At 46.2% G+C, this 16,366-nt stretch overlaps 4 protein-coding genes across 4 annotated transcripts; 2 read left to right on the top strand and 2 right to left on the bottom strand.

Annotated features, from left to right (window-relative positions):
• Window positions 1-3,505: 3,505 nt before the first annotated feature.
• Window positions 3,506-4,294, top strand: N7484_009032 (uncharacterized protein; the record flags this gene model as incomplete). Its single annotated transcript, XM_057119419.1, has 1 exon — window positions 3,506-4,294. One exon carries the CDS (start codon window positions 3,506-3,508, stop codon window positions 4,292-4,294), a length of 789 nt encoding a protein of 262 aa, XP_056968974.1.
• Window positions 4,295-5,760: 1,466 nt separating this feature from the next.
• N7484_009031 (elongation factor 1-beta/delta) lies at window positions 5,761-6,779 on the bottom strand (the record flags this gene model as incomplete). The annotated part of the gene is made up of 4 exons (XM_057119418.1): window positions 5,761-5,990; window positions 6,050-6,432; window positions 6,650-6,689; window positions 6,740-6,779. 4 exons carry the CDS (start codon window positions 6,777-6,779, stop codon window positions 5,761-5,763), a joined length of 693 nt encoding a protein of 230 aa, XP_056968973.1.
• A 2,450-nt stretch (window positions 6,780-9,229) lies between these two features.
• N7484_009030 (DUF3632 domain-containing protein) lies at window positions 9,230-10,139 on the bottom strand (the record flags this gene model as incomplete). The annotated part of the gene is made up of 2 exons (XM_057119417.1): window positions 9,230-9,672; window positions 9,731-10,139. The coding sequence occupies 2 exons, from the start codon at window positions 10,137-10,139 to the stop codon at window positions 9,230-9,232; spliced, it is 852 nt and encodes a 283-aa protein (XP_056968972.1).
• A 456-nt stretch (window positions 10,140-10,595) lies between these two features.
• Window positions 10,596-11,149, top strand: aspf1 (major allergen and cytotoxin AspF1; the record flags this gene model as incomplete). The annotated part of the gene is made up of 2 exons (XM_057119416.1): window positions 10,596-10,694; window positions 10,769-11,149. 2 exons carry the CDS (start codon window positions 10,596-10,598, stop codon window positions 11,147-11,149), a joined length of 480 nt encoding a protein of 159 aa, XP_056968971.1.
• Window positions 11,150-16,366: the final 5,217 nt, after the last annotated feature.

Raw genomic sequence — 16,366 nt, 5'->3', positions numbered from 1 at the left:
TGGATCATTTTTCTTGTGATTCTATTCTATAGGTTACCAGAACCCCCGTCGCAAAGAGGAACCAGGGACAGAGTCTGACTGGACATGGGGAACGGAGACCCGATTGACAGTCACTGGAGAAGATGTGATTGGTCTGTGGATTACCTTGAGCATTGCTCTTACAACTCACATTGACCTAAAGTGGACCCTCGTGTCGTGGAATTCTTTTCAATTGTCTTCGCCTCCTTAATCGGGCTATTTGTCCGCTCCACAAAGAAGATCTATCATTGCTCCACAAAGGGCTGGACCGGTGACACAGGGCTTTTTGGAATGCCGAGACAACAGAGAATCGGTTACGAGCTGCATGAACTTTCTTGTGAACTTTCTTGAATCTCGGAGTAGTTCGTCTAAATCCATCAAGCAGTACGCTCTTTAGCGCCGGTGATCTACTTTAAACGTCAGGATGAGCTCAACGGCGACAACGGAGAGCTGGGAATCTGGAGAACTCTGCCACAAGACAGCTCACATGTTAAATGAGCTCCATTTGTGGGAAGCAATGAAAAGTGGAGACGTTATTTGATGTACCGTGGACATGTCCATGTAGGCACTCGACAGGATTGGAGGTCCGGTGGCGCTGACTGTCCGATCCGTGGATCCACGTCAGGGCAACCGCCCTGATAGGACGCGCCTGCCACATTGATTCATGGGAATGAAACTACACAGAAAAAACAATGACTGGAAATTATATCCCCATTCATGCTGAGACTCAATTTTGTATCTAGACTCAAACACACAATGCCAATATCTTCTGTCCTCGTTCTTGGCTCAAAAATCCGACACATCGCATGTTGAAGTGTATGCGCCACGACAATGACGGCATCCCCCACTCACAAACGATCCCGCCCGATAGCCCTCCGATCGCCATGTTTCATCCCAAAACCTTGCTTCTGGAACCCCTGAGAAACCAATTCCCCTTGCTTCTGACGAAGCCTGTCCCCATTCACCTGAAACACCGGTGCTTCCCCTGATCGCTGTTTTCGCGTCCCTCCCCGCAGGCTTGTGGAATAAGCCTCACCGGACTGGGACGCCGGCAAACGGTGCCCCATCTGTCCCCATTCGCTAGGCCTGGGCCTAGGGCTCCTAAACCCTACGGTGGTGGGGGTCACAACGCGGTGTACCTGGCCGTCTGCGTTGAACTCCGACTGTACACCGTACCAGGATCCCATAAGGGCACATAGACACGAAAGTTCGCTTTGCCGCTGCTACTTTCTCCCGGGTATTCTCTTTACCTCGGTCGCAACCTTGAAGTCTTTTGTGAGGACGATTTATATTGTGATTGATGTGGATATTTTGGTCCTGCGATTCCCATAGGTACACGGCCAGATATTCATTGGTCTTGGCGACATAGGAACCGTAGGAAACATGGCCGATGGCGTTTGTAGTGGCCTGGTACGGGCCTTCATTGGGTAAGCACTATACTCGAGAGAACGGTTTCTTTTTCCTCAGACTGTCAGGCTATTTGGCGGGGAACTAAATTTTCTCGGAGTACTGTATGTGGTAGCATTCATTCGGACTAGGCCGGTCGCATGTTGTGTATTAGTGGCAACTTTGTTCCACACGTGCCTCAGGACTTCATCACGGAGTCAGTTTGCGTAGCCCGTAGTGTATTAGGCACTAGTGGGTCTCCCATTGCTCTGAGCCTGTCCAGTAACCTCGGCCTTGTATTACGAACACGCTGGGGCTACAAGCGCAGCCTACGTAAACAACACGACTGAGGGCCCCTGCGCTGTGCTTCTGTGCCTTTTATGCTCGCATATATTTTCAATTGATGCGCTCAGCCTTACTCTACAGTAATCTCAGGATGCCGAATTCCGTGCCACGTACTTGGGCCCCAGGTTACATCATGACACTGATCGCAGGTCGGGTTGATAATGGAGCCGCGCGTCTGCTTAGGAAATCTGGTGCATTTGCGGGAATTATTGAAATAGTGTGATCGGTCAATATTCAACTTTGGCAGCAGTATGCTGAAACGGTAGAACTGGAATTGAAACTACTAGTACGTACTCAGATACTATACCCAGCCCGGATGCATAAGATTATATGCCCTGACCCCCCGAGACTTGACATCTGGGCAATCTTGATAGATCTTAATTTGAATACCGTATATCGCAATGTTTTAGCCATATAAATAACCCCATGCTTTCTGTTGACACCAAAGCGTCAAGAAGGATCAGAGGAGACTCGCAAGAAGCAAGGGAGAGAGAAAGAAGCACACTAATATTGGTGGATAGAAAGAACGGAGCCAGCAGAAGCAAATAATACTGTGGTTTTAGAGAGAAGAAGAAGAGCGGAAAACAAAAAGAAAACAAGAGACAAGCACTGATCTGAGCAATAGAGAGCATCACATGACCTTTTAACACCTTCCATTCTCAGAAAATCGCAAGTTATTAGCTGAATACCTCGCTACCCACATTCTATGTCGTGTAGTAATCATGCTTCACACAAAATTCCACCTGGCTTGATTCACGTCAAAAAAGTCAACATATGACATAGAGCTTCAATCAACCATCGAATCCAGGCGAATAAGCCCTTAAGAATGACTCGTAAGCTTTCATACCCAGCAAATGCAATAGCTAGCCCAACACGCAAGACGACGCTCCATTTGAATAGGCCACCTGGGCAGGCTTGTAAAGAATCGTTGTAGTCCCCCTCACCATATGATACATGACCATTAAAAGTTAAATATGCCGGTCGTTACTGTTAAACTATGTTCGTGCACCACACCTAGCTGCTGGTGGTAGCATGAGAAAATGTACTTCCATACCTCTCTCATCTAATCCCTACGGAATTTCTCGATTAATCGTACGTGTTGCTATTTTTGTGGGCGTTGTTTTTGTCTTTGCTGGATCGACTCATGTAAATTCGAAGGTGCTACCTTCGAGCACTCCTATTCCAGTAGGAACCTGGCAAGTAAAATGATAGCACAACTTGAATGTCGCTATTATGGTGGTCAAAATGACGTTTCAATCAATGATCCCTTGGCTACTGGGCCTCTTTGGACCGCCTGAAAGAACCTAAACCAATTCCGGAACGTCAAAAATGGGAATCTTCTGTACATATACTTCCACCTCACTTCTTTCAAATCGAGAATTTTCACCATGAATTAAATTTTCCTTCTAAGAAAAATGGATTTTCCAACCAAGCAGGCAGAGCAAAACCCCACCTCTTCCTCTTCTCCCTCTTCACAAGCCAACCTTGCCAGATCCTTATGCCAATACATGAAGTCGATTCTTCATAGTGGCCACGGAATTGTCTCTCCTAGCGTGCATGGTGCTCAAGCTCATTTCAAAGTTGCGAAGCACGATGTCTACGACTACAGTATTGTCGCAACTGATTTTGACCCTGAGACCATCTACCCCGAAATTATCACACTCGGGAATCATCTCTCTGAGGTCCTTCAAAAACAACTCACACTTGGCCAACAGACTTCCTTTGAAGATCATATCCTGAATTGCCTTGCAGATATATGGTCTACGGCTCCAATATGATCGAGCATGCTGGGAATAGCTACGAAGTGACACTCAAGCTCTGCATGGCAATTTTCCGCGACGGGGAAATACGTGACGCAATTACAGAAGACGAATTATTGGAGTTGGAAGAATACCTCCAACGCAAGAATCTCCCAGCAAATCTCTGCGCGGTTATACAAAGTCGTCGCGAAATCGTGCTGCACGCCAAGGCTGCCTTGTATATCATTAATCAACTTTGCATCCATGACTCAGCGAAGAAATCATTCTTCAAACTCATCGAATCCTCACCTACAAAGTTGACGCCGGAGATACACCCTGGAAAGAATATAGCGGTGTCTACCGTACGGATGAAGTCTCGGCAGGCTTCCATTCATTTCCTCATCACAGCCAGCCTTGTGCCCCACAAGATGAAGGCTATGATCCGTGAACTTAAGTCAGACCTTAACGAAGCCCTCAAAATGGGCACCATCGACCCTATCGCAATTGCTTCGAAGTATACCCACATCTTCGTCAACGTTCATCCGTTCATCGATGGCAACGGAAGAATGTGCCGTTTGATACTCAACTCCCTACTTCTCAAGCTAGGAAGCTTTATTGTTTGCATTGGTGACAAGGATGAGGACCGCTCTCTCTACCTGGAAATCGCTGCTAAATCAAGTGCACTCGAAGATTTATATGAAGATTTCGAGGAAGAGGAGAAACCATTTATGTTCAAGGAGCTGGGAAGTTTTGTTATGTCGCATGTTGAGAAGAATATGCGCAAGCTGATTGATACTTTGCTATAGTCTTCGCTGTGTCTTGAATTGAATTTGTATTGCTATAGGTTGAGGTCATCTTCCAAAGCCGTATGATTCAGATGTCTTGATTTTATTTTTGTGTTTAATACGGAGTACAGAAATGATGAGGTACCTATATGAATCTTGTGGTACTATCAAATTGTTTACATCAGAATTAGTCTGTAGTTTTGATGACTTATATCTCCAAGTTTTTCTTGATCAATTCTGGCAAATGATTACTTCAAGATATTTCAGCAAACTGCCTTTTTCCCTATTAGCTGGCAGCTTAGTATATCAGAAGCGGCCGGGCGCCAGTGATATGCCTAGGCGGCAAGAATCCGCGTGGCCACATGCCCTGTATTTTTGTAGGTCCCTTTCTCACTGCGCTATATAGATTTCACCAAAGTGATGTCTGTCACATACGACCATAGGGTGTGGAGAACAGGGCTTCCCGTCCGCTCAGCCGTACTTAAGCCACACGCCGGTTAGTTAGTAGTATGGTGGGTGACCACATGCGAATCCTAACTGTTGTATGTACCGTTTTCTTTTTTGCTTGTTTTTCTTTTTATCGAGTGTTTTTGATTAGAACTTTGGAGACTGGGTGAGAAGTAAGAACGGGGTAGGAATTCTCCACCCGGGGGGTGATTTGACTCCATGACTCCCCCTAGCCGGGCAAAAATAAATAAATGCTAGCTTAGGGGTCCCCGATCGCTTGATCATAGTTTTCTTAATGTTTTCCAAAATGTTAACTGAAGGAAACATCCAGAAAGCCCTCGCCCTAAGCATTGAACGTGCCAAATCACGTAGATTAACACGTATCAAGATCAGAAGGAGTCGAAAGATAACGTTATTAGCCTCCGAAAGCTCGCCCCGGTTTCGACTGAGAAATACGATGGTGCGGTATATATTTGGGGTTTGTGAGTTATATTTTGCTATGTATCTCGCAGTTTCCAGCTCTAATAAAAACTAGGTGGAGGCTGTCTTGTAACGAGCTAATACACACTAACTTCTCTCAAGACGAACTAGATCCCATTCCTATATAACTTAAACTATTTACCGAGTAATATATCATAACGCGAAGGGAGATTCGTTTGAAGAAAAGTGTTTGAGGTATTTTCATTAGTCTGATCTTATACTGGGAGCGAACCACCTCCCGATCCCTTGACCCTAGAGTTAAGGGCGATGTCTTTAATGTAAGTGGCTATACTATTATTTTAGGGATTTACTAATTACGCTTTAGTTTATCGGTAATGACCTTATTAAGGATTATGGACTATTAATAAAACCTAGAGAGTGGTTTCTAGTTATAGCGAAAGATATAGATTATCTTCTTCACTATCTCTTTGATCGCGATTATCATTACTTTAAGCACGAGAGAGTACGTTTGTAAATTGCTAGCTCTCTTTCACTATTTGCTAGAATCGCATTTCTATAATAAAAGCATGAACTCATCATCAAAGCCCCTCCCCAGGAGCTTAAAGCTTGTTCATGGTAGCGATATCCGTCGACTGGACGAAGTCTTCGAACTCCTGGATCTCCTCCTCGAGGTCGGACAAGCTGATCTTCTCGTCCTCGATGACAAGGTTGATCTGCAGCTTCTTGATACCGAAACCAACAGTCACCAACTTAGAAGTACCCCACACCAGACCATCCTTCTCGATGCCGCGCACGGCAGCCTCAAGGGCAGCCATGTCGGTCTCGTCGTCTGGAGAGTCATTGTTAGCGAGAAAATTCAACCAAAATGCGTGTCGAGCCTCAACGTACCCCAGGGCTTGACGTCTAAGATGACTACAGACTTCGCGGCGACCTTAGGCTTGGCCTCCTTCTTCTTGCGGTACTCAGCCAGACGCTCCTCGCGGACGCGGGCGGCCTCAGCATCCTCCTCCTCCTCCTCGTCGCTGCGGAACAGGTCGACATCGTCGTCGTCCTCCTCAGCAGCCGGGGCCTTGGCAGGGTTTAGAGTAGCAGCGACGACTTCAGGACCGTAGACGGTGTAAGGCTTAGCCGCATCACCGGGAAGCGTTGCGAAGTCGTCATCGTAGCTAACGATGTGCTTGTACCAACGCGCAGCGTGCGGGTACTTGGCAACCTCAGGAGCAGTGCTCAGGGCCTTGAAGATGGCCACATCGGCCTGGGACGGCGAGAAGCTATCAACGCGATGAGTCAGTGGGAGGCCGAATGAGGGGGGGCTTTAGGCGGCAACGACAGCAAGTCGCAAGTAAAAGGGTTCAAAATTGCAACAAAATGATTGTTGAGTCATCATCTGCAGGTCTTGAGGCTGCTAGGAAACACGGACCAAATTGTATCATCATGTTATCAAGCTTGGGGATTGGGGAAAAGAACAGAAATCAGACTGGAACATACCCGACAATGTAGGAGCGAGTGGTCAACCAGCTGTTGAGTACTACGTCCGGTTAGGCGGTGCTCGCAAATGCATCACATACCACTACATACCGGTAAGACCAGAGTCCGAGAGCAGGTCGGTGAAGCCCATTATGACGGTATTGAACTTGCAGATGGTGAGGGAGAGAGCAAAAGAAAAGGTTGGATATCAAAAATTTGAAAGAGAAAATAAAACAGGAAAGGCTTACGTATAGGATCCCCTAGGATCCCCTAAGATCCCGGCCCCAAACACTTCCCGATCCTGTCAGTGTCAAATTAGAGGACAAAGTATGCCCCGGTTTCGGCCAGGACCCCGCCTCAAGACGAGGCTATGATGCGCACAGACCAGAACCTAAGAACCGAAACACCCAGGCACCTAGATAACCTGCTCCTGCTATATTCTTATGGGATGACGAATGCCAACAGGCCTTCGTAGAGCTAGAGGAACTTTTTATCAATGCCCCAATTCTCGTCCACTTCGAAGAAAATCGCGAAACAGTCGTTGAAGCAGACGCCTCTGGCTAAGCAACGAGCGCCGTTCTATCGCAATATGGCCCTGACAAGCAATTACGACCGTGCGCTTATTTATCTCAGAGGCTATCTCCGGCAGAGGCAAACCATGAGATCCGCAACAAAGAGCCATTGGCGATCGTACGCGCCTTGCGTGAATGGAGACCTGAACTAAAGATGGTGCCCCGATTCATGATCATAACGGACCATAAGAACCTACGATACTTCAGCAAAGCACAGCACCTTAATGAACGGGAGATGCGTTCAAATGTCGGGCAGATCTCCTAACAGAATTTTGACTTTGGACTCCAATACCGGCCAGGCAAGCTTGCCGCAAGACCAGACGCATTATAACGACGAAGTCAAGATATACCGAAGAGTTTCACTGATGAAAGGCTATCGAATCGCTTCCGAATCCTCCTTAGAAGAGTCAAGATCAAGGCAGGTCGATCGAATCTCCAGTCAACCAAGGAGCCGTTATCCATAGAGCTTAGCTTTAAAAGAGATGTCCCTCTCTTTAAAAGAACCTATATTACAGGCAGAATGGAAAAAGGCAAGAAGTTCCGACGTAATATATCAACGAATTTCCCACGCTTTGCTTAGGGAGACCGCCGAATCGCGGCTGAGACGAACGTTAAGACGAGCTTATCGGAGAGCCATCTAGACGAACGAGGATTGCTGCATTTCAGGCAACGAATATGGATTCCCGATAATGAAGCTTTACGCACCGGATTCATACAGAAGGTTCATGACTCTCACGCAACGGCGCACCCGGGACGAGGCGCTACCTATTCGATACTATCCCCGACGGTTCTTTTCGCCAGGGGCGGCGAAGGACGTACGGCGTTTTCTACAGAATTGTACAGTCTGCGGATGAAGCTCAGTATGGCGAGACACAAAACACGGGCTATTAAAACCATTACCGATTCCTCAGCGAATCTGGGCCATAATAGCCATAGACTTTATCACTAGTTTACCATCCGCCGGGCCCACTAAGATGACGAGCTGCATGATTATCACAGACCGGTTGACAAAGAGGGTCATCCTTATTGGAATGGGAGACACAGCGGCAGGAGACGTAGCAGAAGCGTTTCCAATACACTTCTATATGCATCATGGCGTCCCATCAGCGATCGTGAGTAACCACGGCCCCCAGTTTGTGAGTGCTTTCTGGCGAAAATTGTGCGAAAAGCCATTGATTCTACGCCGACTATCTACTGCTTTCCACCCATAGACCGACGGCGCAACAGAACGTGCCAATCAAGAGATCGAGCGCATCCTACGCGTATTGACAACGTACGCACAAGATAACTGGAAGGATCTACTACCAATAGTCGCCATGGCAATAGATAACCGGGATGCTGCTTTAATAGTACTATCATTATTCTTCTTCACGCATGGCTACCACTGGACCTGGACAAAGCCCACGGGATTCCCACCATGGAACTGACCATGGCACGAGTATTTTCATGAAAACCGGTCCCATGGGAGTGGGGCGTGGTGGTCAAAACCACCTACTCTCGGCCCGTATGACTAAGGTCCCACGGGCATGGGACAAGAAATTAGCGGCTCCCGCGGGTTTTGTCTAGGTCTAGTTTGTTTTTTCCTTATTTATCTTTTTGATTCGTCTAGGAAACTCTTCTTGCTGCCCTACTCTTCAGTCCCTCACCTGAATACCCTAAAGCCCCTATATTCTTCACCGGAACGCCCTGCACCCCCTGAAGCTGCTTCAGACTAAGCTGAATGACATGAGCAAGGCAAGGAATAGATAACAGATGGATTTTCGTGAATTCATACCTTGTTATCCTGGTATTCAATATATAGTTCCACGATCAATGCGATAAGACCCGGCCCAATCTTTTCAACACCACAACATTACGCGCAGAAATTCATTCAAAGCCTCGCAGGTTAGCTTTCCATGTAGCCTTAGCCGTGAAAATAACGCCGAATAATGGATTTTATTCGCGGTTGTTGAGAGAGGTTGTAATTTTGACCATTTCAGTGTGAAACCTTACGCATTGATGGGTGAGACTCCCATAATACAGGTCAAAGTCATTCAACGCCACCAGCATACCGATCCATCTCCTCTATGGCAGCTCTGCAAGCCTCCTTGGTCTCCTCTGTAGCATCTGAATGACATTCCAACTCCCCAAACCTCTTCCTCCAAAAGTTCCACCGAGCAATTGAGTACCCCTGCTGCGGCTCGCCCTTCCAAAGTTCCCCAGACAACTTACGATCCGCACATTCCTGCCGCTGGCAAGCCAGGTAGATCATTGATGAACAAAGGACAAACCAGATGGCAGCAGCGGGCACACGATGGTTTATCGGGGTCTTGGGTTTCTTTCTCCGAAATTCCTCGAGGGCATTGGTTATGCAAGCAAGGGCACGGAAGTCGTTGGTGCATAGGTTGTGGTTGGTGAAGTGAGCTAGGAGGCCGTTCATGTTTCGCCAGCGAAAGGCGTAGAGATCCTCCGGGGGAGTGCTTTCAGGGATTCCTGTTTTATTATGAGCATTGAAAGAACACCATTGTTTGATATGCAGAGAATGACATACGATTCCACCGCTCATGCAGCGTCGGTCCGAAATAAAGCCCATCTCGCCATACAGGCTGACCATCGTAAATGCCCCCATCCTGAATAACAATCGTCTCAGGCAAGTTTTTCAACGCTTCGACGAGAGCAATGAAGCGCTGCATTGGCTCATGTTGGTAATCTAACTGTGGTGCGATGCAGAACATTAACTCCCAGAACTCAAACAGAAAACTAGCGGTTGACTGTCTTTCTTCTTTTGGTCCCGGGCGGTGAGAAAGGAGTAGATCATTGACCTGTTCTGCTGCTTGGTTTGGAGTGATGGAGGAGGTTTCGGGGAGATATGTCGCCAGTAGAGAGAAGACTGCGTGCTCAATGTTGGATGGCACGTGGAGGGACTCGAGGTCCAGATTGAGGGGGTTAGAGGCGATCATGATAATGCGAGTGGTGGTTATGGAGAAGAAATTGTGCTTGAAGAAGAGAAGTTGCTAATCAAGTACTTTCTGCCATATATAGAAGTCCGCCTGGGGCGGTGCAGGGCCCCAAATCTCCTAATTTAGCTTTGCATAGCGTCATAGCCCACTACGGTAAGGCTGATTTAAGGCAGTTGATGCTTTGTAAAGGCGTTTTGGCCCTACGGCAAGCTATTCTGGACCCAAGGCGAGCGATTTTAGCCCCACGGCAGGCCATTTTGGCCCTGCAGCAGGCTATTCTGGCCCTACGGCAGGCTATTTTGGCCCCAAGACAGAATGCACTTTGTCGGTTCCAAGTTGCATAAGAAGAGACAGGGCATCATCAATTGAACTGAACATCAACAATTAAACAAATTTCACCACTTATCTTCAGTATTTCTAACAGCAATACCAAGTCAATCATATCATCATCCCATGATGATTCTTATCAAAGCCAATGTGCTCTTTGCCCTCCTTGCTGGATCTGCCCTGGCTATCCCAGCCAAAGAACCAACAAGCTCACACAATACAGGCAGGGTAAGCTATCTGCTTGCCTGAAGCAAAATTCGCCAAATACTTTGGTCGCACGACAATGCTAATACCAATGAAAGACCCTCAAATGCACTGTCGATGGCAAAACGGCCAAAATCCACGAAGATGCCGCCAAGCAAATCGCCAAAACCGCCCCTGCTGGCAAGGACATCAATACAAAGTCTTCATACCCGCATATCTTCGAAAACTATGACAAAATCCAATGGGACAACCATGCATGCAATTCAGTTAAGGTCAAGACGCTTGAATTTCCCATTGATGAAACTGGAAGACTGTACCCGTGGAATGGGGTGTGGATTGGGGATACGCTAGTGGAAAAGAAGAAAGAACCAGGTCCGTGTCGGGTTGTGTACAGTGAGACAGACGGGCATTTCTGTGGTGTGATGTGTCATAAGTCGATGAAAGCAGAAGGTGATCAAGGATTCGATAAATGTACGTGATAGCATTTGTATATGGAGTTTTTCGCGAGATATGGACTTCGGTCTTTGATGCATATACGGCGAGCTTGGATCCAGAATTGGGATTTGCACAAGATGATACGGGATTTTTGACGATGGTGCAACCGGTCCTTGGTACGCTTTTTTAGGCTTTTGTTTGTATCTCATCTAGTAGTTGGGATTTTCATCAGAACTGTTCATACAATTCAGATCAGCTGAATGGATGACTACCCCTTGTATATATTCGGGGTAATGAAACCCCAACTTGCCTTAAACCTCGTAGCATGCCTAATCGTAAGGATTTTGCTTCATATTGCTTAAGTATAAATTCCACATCCATTTTCACCCTGGACTATGTTTATCGGTTGACTGTTCTCCAATCACGAAAGGAAGGCATTATCAACCTAAGTGGTGTTAATAATCGGTTGGCGGGGGGGGGGGAAGGAATAAATTCATGGGAAGCCACAAATAAAACTGGATGGCCATTTTGTGGAAAGGTGCAATTAGCAAAATCGAGGTACAAGCAATTCTTCAAAGTGAAAAGACTCCCGAAATGGACTCTCGCTCAATAGTATAATATGGGCTTACGGTATATAAAGAAAGATGAGTAGACGAATCTCAGGTGGACACGGTGGGAGATGACTTGGCAGGTTTTGCAAAATTACAAGAACTTCTGCAACCGCAACGGACACTCAAAACATGGGGCCCTGATGATAGGGATAATACTCATGAGAGAGAGGAAACATACGAGGTTTATTCGAATTCGCTAGATTCTAGATCACGCGATTCCAATTCTCTTTGGCATCCTAACTATCTCTGCTGGTTATAAGGGTTACAGGATCCATGTTGAATCAGTTCAAGGTAGATATATTTTTCAGTCTCAAGACTTTCTATGTGATTTCCTCATATTTTGATGTGCTGTAGCTACCATACATCTTTTTGTTTATTTTTCTCCGGATGTAAGAGATGCATTGGGTTCGCCAAGTCCACCCAACCTAAGAAATGTATGCTTAAGCCAAAACCAACACGTTCTTGAAGCCATCCGGGAAGAGCCCGGATCGCTTCAATAGGGTTCGCAAGAATCTGGATGTGATAGTTAATTTAGTGAACAATCATGAATGACCGAATACCACCTACTTGGTTTTTCTCTTGTCTCAACCAACCTCTAGTAAAAAAGCAGGAATATATGAGTCGCTCCTCACTTTCTGTCTTATTGGCAGACCCTCCATGAAAGCAACCACTCAGCATGAAAAAATCATCCCCTGCTTCCATCTCCGCATAAAACGTTTGCTCTTCACTGGGAGGGCCTTTGGAATAATCCCATAAATGGGAGCCCGGGATGAATCTTGTAGCTCCATTCTCTCTTGTAGCTTTTTTGCCAGCTACGAACAAACCCACTCCTACATCACGGCCAATCTCTTGCTTATCAGCGCCTGCCAGATGATTATGGTGGACCATATCATCGCGGTGGAGAGGTTGATCAGCTGCACCGGGTCCAATACTAAAACATATCGTATTACCTAACTGTAGCTGAGAGACACTTGCTTCGACATCGTCACCGACCTACAATATCTGTCAGTTTCTAATCACAATTCAAATATCAGAATCTTCAGCGAGCCCATATAGTCTTCCTTTAAAATCAAAACCAAGAAAAAGAATGAAGGTTTTCTACCAGCATATTTCCACCATGGCTTTAGACTGTTATATAAGTCCTCACACTATGCAAGCACTCATTCTTTCAGAATTGTTGATCCTTTATCTCGCCAGCCAATCTATGCAGATGGTTATGCTCATGATGATTCATCGTATGAGTACTCATTCTTCGCGTCGCCAAAAATAACTTTATACTGCTGTACCTGTGATGGTTCTCAAAACCTCGGTCATGCTACTCCTTGCACATACCATCGACTGGTCATGGTTCTTTGACCTGCTTTATGGGAATAAATTCCCGCAAGCCAAGCTTACCTCCAACATTGTACGACCAAATATTGAATACCAGTTCCAAGTGTGGTTTTTTATGTCCATTTGCTACATGTATGAGGCCCTCCATCGTCCTTGCGGCTTAGAGCTCTCCATTCATCACATCAGTCTGCAATGCTTGAACTATTACTACTGGTTTTATACTCGTGGCCTGGTTTCTGTGGATGTTGGTATACATAGAACTGCAAATCTTGACGATGGGGGAGGTGGGCATGTTTTGGTCACCCAGTTTCTTGTGCTTCTGATCGTATTTGGCCCTGGGTTGACAGATGGTTTAAGCGATCTCGTGTTTTTACTATACTACACCGCTCCGCCAGCTCGAAGATTGAGTCAACTCGCTATCAAGGCCATTTCATTTGCAGCGAGCATAGCTAGAAGCACTCAATGGGCTGTGCTTATTAGTTATGTTGCTTGGCACTGGCAGGTCCTGGTAGGAGCATCGGGGTTGCCGGAACTGATTTTCTTCTCGTTGGCCATTTCTCTTTGGTTTTGGACTGAATTAACGGAAATACAAAAGATAAGAGGAATGGCAGGAAAATTCAACGCGATGTATATAGAAGCAACGCACTCTCATAAGACTGAATAGATTCTCAGTTGCAACTTAGCATTGCATAGCAAGCACTGATTACCCAAGACCTCAGCAGAGTATTAAACACTGTATAAACTAGGCAATGATGACCCCAAAAATTGTATTAAATAACTCTACCAGAACCGTCATATGCATCAAAGACCTTTTCAAGAGTGGGAGGCTAACTCAGGCAGGGAATCGTCGCCGTCCAATTCACGCACCAACGTTTTATTATCTAACTCTCGTGGCGTTGAACTTGGGCCTGACCTAATACCAGCTGGCACTGCATTATCTAGCTGTTTAGTCCGCCGTCTCTTGGAAACGAATAACGCGGCTGCAGCAGCGATAATAATCACTCCCACGCCAACACCCACGCCGATTCCAGCGGCAGCTCCGGAACTGATATTCGAAGATGATGATGAGGATGAAGATATCGTCACAGTTGCGATTGATGTAGAAGTTGCGGTCGCCGAGGTAGAATACGTTGCAGATCCGGTTGTGGGGAGATATTGGAGGCTTTTGAGACTGGATGGGCCAGGTGCAGGAAAAAGCTGGTCGGTAGGTTCAGAACAATTGGATTTTCCATTATTGTAAGAGCAGCAGGCCCAAAGACCGGTAGTTGAGTTATATGTAATCTGTGAGCCGGCGAGTCCCCCTGTTCAGCCGAAACACAAGTTAACTCTTGAATCAACCCGACAACTTTGAAAGACAGATACTGACCACAGCGATTTTGACATATAGGATCTTGCAGGGTTGGATCAGTACAGTCTGCGCTGTAATAACCGTTCTTGTCGGCATTCTGGCAAATACCATTGCTCATACACACAGAGCCTCTTACACAGCATGTCGCATTGTGACCGACTTGGCTCACGTCTTCACATGGTAAGTCGGAGTAGTTGATGTTAATGGCGCCCGCATGTAGATCATAACATGTTGCCATTTCGATTTGACTGGAAGGTGACAGAGGGAGAGCTGGAAATATTTCACGCCGATTTGAAAGTGTTTGAGCTAGTATGCGCACTAGTTGAGTTACGGCTTCCCCTCAGCCATCGGTGGATCTTTAATCAAAATCTAGCCAATAATATACATTTGGCCCCTAAATCTAAGCGCCTGTGGAATTACGATAGGCAACATGCGAACTAGTCTTGGTTATTTATGGACTTTACAATAAAGGTCGAATCGGGTATTCAAAAAGACTTTTAACCGTATTACAAAGCTTATAGTTAGCCTCATTAATGAAGGGGGGTATGTGTGGAGCCCCGGCCCGACAGATTTCCATCTCCCGCACACATGAAACCTAAGAGTGTATGTACGAACAACATGGGGAATTCCGGAACCACGCTAGTCAGTCTATGCTAAAAGCATTCCTGTGTATCTGCCTAAGCTGGTAACTTAGACCTCATTTATTTTAGTTTCTGAGTTCGGCTGAAATATACACCACATTATAACTTCGATCTGATCCCAGATGTAGAATATATTGCCCGCCTCGAACATATACAAGAAATCATCGGAATATCTGCTGCTGCACATAATAGGGCGAACTTTCCTAAGCCATAAGCTTGCTTTACTTCTTCGAAATCGCCACCGGCACTCTAGTCGTCAATCCTTAATTCCTCGAAATCAAAGGTCCAGCCTCTCAGACTCTAGAAAGGTAAGCTGAGAAGTTCACTCATTCCTTCGAGTAGCATGTGCTTTTGTAGTCATGGTCTCCGTCATAGTCTCCACCCAAGCGGATGTAAAGCTTTTCTGGAGAAAGGTGGAGGGAAGAAGGGGTATCGTATATCAACCACGGGCAATCCATGATGAGCGGAGGTAGCATGAAGGGCTGAAGCTGGCTTGGTTTAGTCTGACTAGACCACGAATCATGTCAAAAGCTTAGAGAAGAGGACAAGATGAACACATGATCTGGAGACGGAAAGAGACTTCATATTCCTAGGTTAGCCTGCGCCACCGTCTCTACAGCGTATGACTTAATTACTATCATTTTGGCGTTTCGAACAATAGCGCAGTGGCGAAATCAGTGATCAGAATGCAGGAATGAAGGTCATCGATGTCGCACGGTCGGGAGGATCAACCAGTGGAATAACTGAGGTCACGCGCCCTCGCGGAGAATCGACTTACGAAATGACTTCCGGAAAGCAACACAGGAACTTCCCACCACATGGGGAACTGATGGTTGATCGGGGCTATATCACCATTTAAGCTCTTTTAGTTGGCTGCTTTGATGGCCAGTGTGCTTAACCGTAGTGGCTCTCTCACATTTTGCTTATCACAGGAAGGAAAAAAAAGGATCACGCTATGTTTTGATAAAAAATACAGTCTCTAAACTATACTGAGTAGTAATTTACCACTGTTACAGTAATTCTAAGTTGTTTATATTTCCACACTCTTGCGACTTGAGAGCCGGACAATACATTCGGTAGACGCTCACCATTTTGGAGCACCCTCTATTAGTCTGGCATAGTAATGCTTCGTATTTCTATTCCGATACCAGGAATTGCGTAAACCATTCTAGGAATAGTCTACCTGTGCTGTCATGGTGCCCCGCACGAAAATGCCATCAATTTCGTTAATTGCTCGTAATATACGATTTGGTGATGTTGTGATTAGTGCCTAGAGGACACTGCTAGGCGGGCGGGAGGTGGTTCAGTATGGCATAGGAAAAGTTGGCT

This window comes from Penicillium longicatenatum, assembly GCF_028827895.1.
Source record: "Penicillium longicatenatum strain IBT 33135 chromosome Unknown contig_6_segment0_segment0, whole genome shotgun sequence".
In the NCBI taxonomy this organism is placed as follows: Eukaryota; Fungi; Ascomycota; class Eurotiomycetes; order Eurotiales; family Aspergillaceae; genus Penicillium; species Penicillium longicatenatum.
Note: the sequence above shows the minus strand (reverse complement) of the source record. Positions and strands in the feature narration are given on the sequence as shown.